Below are 6000 nucleotides of genomic sequence, written 5' to 3'. Positions count from 1 at the left end.
GTCCATACCGATATCCGATGATTTCAGGGTTTCAGCACAAAAAACACCGAAAAAAATCGTAGTTTTTGTGGAAAACTCAGAACAATTCGGAGTTTTCGGGGAAAGCTCCGAAGTTTGCCAGACCCTATTTTTTTTGGGCTTTCGGCGTTGCTCAAAGTTTGATATTAGAAATACTGAGATATATTCAGACCTTGATAAATAACGCCCTAAACCTTTGCTTAGCGAAAATGCGCAATTTAATATTCGGCAGCGACTGATTTTACATTGCGAGCACTGCTAAACATTCGCAAACAAGCCAAGTAAGTAACACTTGTTATTCGAATTTTATTACATTCCCCCTTGTATCTATTAAAAAGTAAAATGCGGTTTACATCTGCTTACTATTATGATTAGAAAACAATGCAATTTGTTTGGTCAAGATAATAAAAATATCTTTGAAATCAAATTATTTCTAGAAAGCAGAATACTTTTATTTAAAAACAAAAATAACAACGTTACTTTGATATTGTAGGACCTCTTCAACCTGGGGGGGCTCTGTTTAGGCACTAAATATAAGATGCTGCTAGTACACTGGAATTAAAGAAAACAAGAGAAAAATAACTAGTATGCCAACGGAAATGAAGTGATGCAATTTTCTTGCATTATGGTTAATTTAAGAGCTAATATGATAATCAGATCTACAGCACATTATAAGTCAAGTAGAAACCAGTTGAGGCAACGGGAAGCTGTTGTTATCATTTTGTAAAGTAGGTTCAATCAATATCAGTCCCAATCTCTAAATCTACATATTTTATCAGATACTAGCACCAGTTATTTTTATGACAGGAGCCATTATGCTCCTGTTTGAAATATAATGAACAATACTGTATATATATATATGCATTTGGAAACTAAAAGCGTTTATCTTTCTTGAACTCGGTGTCCAACATGCCTATCTACTGAATCCGAATACTTGCGACCATTGGCAATAATCACATTAGACCACAAATGCAGATTCACCCGGTGACACTTTGAATCATCTCTAGATTTCATGAAACAAATTAATTCTTCTTCATTTCCTTCTTCAGCTTGGCTAGGTGACTCAGACAGGTGTTCCTATATTCCCTCCCAGCTTTGAGCTGATCATCTTTATCACCTTCATCTTCCCACAAAGCCTGGAAAAAGTACAAACAATTGGATCATCACTGCTGTGTCACAGATAATAACTGCGCAATCCAAGATAATATAATGCAAACCTTCCAGCACTTCAGCAGGTGGTGTCAATACATATAATTCTATAGCCACTGTGCACTTATTTATTTCTCTATCCTAATCACCAGAAATGCAACTTGCAGAATAAAGTTCCTCTGATTTCTATCTATGTAGCTCCATTTTATAGATAAGGTTTTCCTGGGATGATAACACTTTTCTTAATCAAATCTTGCCAAAGCGGATAATAATTTATGGTCTCTGCTAAGTGTAGGCATTCAAGTATTTGCTGTAAGAGATGATGGTGTCCTGCTATAACAATCCCCTGAAGAGCGTTTATTTCCCCAGTATGGTGTAATGGGCAACTGGAGTCCAAAATAACTGCATAGCTCATTTAACTCATTCGAGGAAGTGTATTTGTTAATACTGAAACATTTGCTCTGGAGTTTTGTAAACCGCACTAGTGATGTGCAGGCCGGCCCTATACCTATGGGACCAACAGGTTTACCTGTGGTTCGGGCTGGTTTGGCCTGTCCTCGCTGCTAGTCTTGAGGGTCTGGTTTGAGCTCTTCTACCTGCTCTCCCTGCCCGCGACCTTAGACTGCCATCTTCTGACTTCCTATTTTATAGGCTCAGGCCTGCCCCGTCCCTTTATTCATCTGCAGGTCTATAAATGGAGGGGGCCCGGGGGGGAGCCGGCCCTGGTAGGTGAGCAGGTGAGGGTCTGGGTCAGGTGCAGGTCCAGTTTTCCTTGACCCGCACATCACTAAACCACACATCTTGCAGTCCCCAAGTAAACAGAGAGGAAAAAAGTGGTCAGGTTAACAGTAAGAAAGGCAACAAACAGAAATGAGCCATAGAGCCCAGTACTTGATGTATAGCTTGGGGACTTTGGCCCTGCTGATGTTATACTGTTTACAGCATGTTTTCACCTGGGTATTAGCAGGGTACAATACCCAAGTGTTTAAACCTATACCAATGTAGCAGGTCCATTTGTATAGTCATCAGGGGATACACTGTCTGCTGACACTCTAACTTTGCAAATGGGACTTAATGCTGAATGGACAATAGCTGCAAGCATAACCCCTTCGTCCATACTTGGCCACCTACCTAGAGGACCATATATATTAACTGCAAGGCAGGAGATACTGGGATGGGAAAATGCTTATGCAAAAATCAGGAGAAAACTAATGGTTTGCAGAATCTCTTGCTGTTCTGGTGCAGTTCTAGTGTGGTTCTGCTCTCTGAACAGTTCACGCACACTGAGATGATACTAAATGCTCTTTTCACTTTAGTCCTCAACATTTACTAATGGTGTACTGTGTGTAGCCCAGACTACAATTGCATGTATCCAGGTAATCTCACATAAGAGGAATATGCCTCTAAAGCAATAATGTTCTTATGCAGAGTTGTGCAATGTTGGGTAGACATGATCAAACATGAAGGTGGTTAATGCATACCTGATCAATTTTTTCTGCAGTTTCTCCATCAAATTCTGGCACAGGCCCAAATGTTGCCAGTACTCGCTTGATGCCTTCTCCATACCTCTCACAGTAGCTTTTGAACCCTGGCACACATTGCAACACAAGATTTTTCAGTTAACAGAGATATAGGTTTATTTTTCAAAATTCTCACACATGCCCAGTAAAGTAATGTTGTTTAAATTAAAGCATTTTAAAGTAATTAACATATGATATACTGTTGCTATGCATGAGTAAAAGATGGGTGTTTGCTTCAGAAAGACTACTATAGTTTATATAAACAAGCTGCTGTGCATTCAAGCTGGAAAATAGGAAAAAGGGCACAGGTTACATAGCAGATAACAGATAAAACACTATTGTATTGGACATGGCTTATCTGTTGTGTGCTATGTGTCCTTTCTCCTCGCACAAAATTGGTTGAAGAACTGGCTAAAAGATAGACTACAAAGAGTGGTGGTAAATGGAACATTTTCTAATTGGACCAGTGTTGTTAGTAGAGTACCGCAGGGCTCTGTACTAGGTCCCCTGCTTTTCAACTTGTTTATTAATGACCTGGAGGTGGCCATTGAAAGTACTGTTTCTATTTTTGCAGATGATACTAAATTGTGCAGAACTATAGGTTCCATGCAGGATGCTGCCACTTTGCAGAGTGATTTGTCTAAACTGGAAAACTGGGCAGCAAACTGGAAAATAAGGTTCAATGTGATAAATGCAAGGTTGGCAAAAATTAGGGATGCACCGAATCCACTATTTTGGATTCGGCCGAACCCGCGAATCCTTCATGAAAGATTCGGCCGAATACCGAACCAAATCTGAATCCTAATTTGCACGGGATTTCCTTCCCTGCCCCTAATTTGCATATGCAAATTAGGATTCAAATCCTGGATTCGGTGCATCCCTAGCAAAAATAATATAAATGCAAGTTGTACACTAAATAGCAGTGTGTTGGGAGTTTCCTTAAATGAGAAGGATCTAGGGGTTTTTGTAGATAACACGTTGTCTAATTCTGGGCAGTGTCATTCTGTGGCTACTAAAGCAAATAAAGTTCTGTCTTGCATAAAAAAGGGCATTAACTCAAGGGATGAAAACATAATTATGCCTCTTTATAGGTCCCTGGTGAGGCCTCATCTGGAGTATGCAGTGCAGTTTTGGACTCCAGTCCTTAAGAGGGATATAAATGAGCTGGAGAGAGTGCAGAGACTAAGTGCAACTAAATTGGTTAGAGGGACGGAAGACTTAAATTATGAGGGTAGACTGTCAAGGTTGGGGTTGTTTTCTCTGGAAAAAAGGTGCTTGCGAGGGGACATGATTACACTTTACAAGTACATTAGAGGACATTATAGACAAATAGCAGGGGACCTTTTTACCCATAAAGTGGATCACCGTACCAGAGGCCACCCCTTTAGACTAGAAGAAAAGAACTTTCATTTGAAGCAACGTAGGGGGTTCTTCACAGTCAGGACAGTGAGGTTGTGGAATGCACTGCCGGGTGATGTTGTGATGCTGATTCAGTTAATGACTATAAGAATGACTTGGATGATTTTTTGGACAGACATAATATCAAAGGCTATTGTGATAATAAACTCTATAGTTAGTATAGGTATGGGTATATAGAATTTATATGAAAGTAGGGAGGGGTGTGTGTATGGATGCTGGGTTTCATTTGGAGGGGTTGGACTTGATGGACTTTGTCCTTTTTCAACCCGATTTAACTATGTAACTAACTACTATGTAACTATCTATGGCCACCTTAAGACAGCAAATTGGTAAATATATATTGAATGAGTTATATTTAGTATATTCTGTTCTATAATCATTTATCTCAAACAAGTGTTCTGGCTTGCTTAGGTAAGATATCATTTATTTAGTACAGAATGTGTAATATGCTCAGAAATGTTTTCAAACAGCCAGAGACCATCAGGAGTGATAACTAGTAGAGTGAGGCAGATTGCGTAGACAGACTGCTGTATTTACAGGCATTTGCAATTGTAACTTCCTAACTTAATCTGCAAGTAACATACAGTCCCTGACCTATTCTTGAATGAAATCCCTAAATGCAGAGTTCAGAGCTGCTGAGCTCGGCACGCAAATCAGTTCACACTGCTATCATGTTAAACTATTAGATGTTATTATAGAGCCACTCTTGTTAAAATAAAGACCAAAGTCTTTCTTCCTGGACTTCTGGAATACAGTCTATTCAGTTCTCAGGTTTCTGTTTCATCAGCTGTTGGTTCTGTCATTGCCCCGTTTATTTGGTGCCCGGGATTCTGGCCAGTTTTCTCTATGCTCAGCCTCAGCAGCAGTTATTCAGAATGGAACTGTTTTTGCAAGATAATCAAAGCCACTTAAAGACACAGGCAAGCCCTGGGCATAAGACACCTTTAGAATGGCCACAAGCACATATAACAGAAGATTAGAATAACTGTCTCTTTGATGGTAATGCTAAGGGTTGAGCCTTGTGCCTTGTGCTTGCTTTTGTAAGAGCCCGGCATAGTGGTATTGATAGAGGCACATTTATTAAAGCTTGAATTTCGAATTCATGTGAGTTTTTTTAAACACCTTTTAATTCGAATATACTCAATAATTAGATTGGGGGTTATTTAATAAAAAAAAAATCGATATCTAAAGCTTGCACAAATTTTACCGACTCAAAAACTCGAATCGCTTTAGACTAAACTCGATTCGAGTTTTTTCTCCGAAGACTAGTAACATGTCCAAATTTGTCCCTGGACCTCTCCCACTGACTTATACATGGACTCGGAAGGTTTTAGGTGGCGAATAGTCAAATTTGAATATTTAAAGGCCCAGAGTATGATAAATCTCAAAATTCGAATCCGAATTAAAATTCTAATTGAGTCTGGATAATTCACAATTTGAATTCGAGAGTTTTGACCATAAAAAAAAATATTGAAAATTCAAATTTTCAATTCAACACTTAATAAATCTGCCCCCTAGAGTTCATCAACAGACCAATGTTACTCTTATTAGAGCTTGTTAGCCTGGAATAAGTTTTTGTGGTCAGTAGAGGAAAGACAGTTTAAGATTCTAATATTACCTTCTGCATTAAGGTGAGCAGTTTCCAGAGGGCCAAGGAAGGCATATCTCAACCCCAGTCCTTCAGACATCACAAGGTCCACGTCCCTAGGGGATATTACTCTATCCTATATGAAGACATCAGCATTTCAATGACAGGAATGATATATGTGTATTAGTTAGTAGTTAACTTAAAAGTTACAGCTTTGTTCAAAAATATATAAACAAAATCCTATTTGTATCACTGTTATATGTCACATATATCTTTCCTGTTTAATATACAGGTTTCACATTAATT

The 6000-nt window shown here is 38.9% G+C and overlaps 1 protein-coding gene across 1 annotated transcript in view; it reads right to left on the bottom strand.

Annotated features, from left to right (window-relative positions):
* Positions 1-448: 448 nt before the first annotated feature.
* The window catches only part of cryl1.L (crystallin lambda 1 L homeolog), a 40872-nt gene continuing 35320 nt past the window's right edge, over positions 449-6000 (bottom strand). The window contains 3 exon segments of the mRNA NM_001097733.1: positions 449-1154; positions 2649-2755; positions 5725-5830. Coding sequence (NP_001091202.1) covers positions 1041-1154; positions 2649-2755; positions 5725-5830 — 327 coding nt within the window. The 3' untranslated portion in view covers positions 449-1040.

The sequence above is a fragment of the Xenopus laevis genome, chromosome 2L (assembly GCF_017654675.1).
Source record: "Xenopus laevis strain J_2021 chromosome 2L, Xenopus_laevis_v10.1, whole genome shotgun sequence".
NCBI classification, from domain to species: domain Eukaryota; kingdom Metazoa; phylum Chordata; class Amphibia; order Anura; family Pipidae; genus Xenopus; species Xenopus laevis.
Note: the sequence above shows the minus strand (reverse complement) of the source record. Positions and strands in the feature narration are given on the sequence as shown.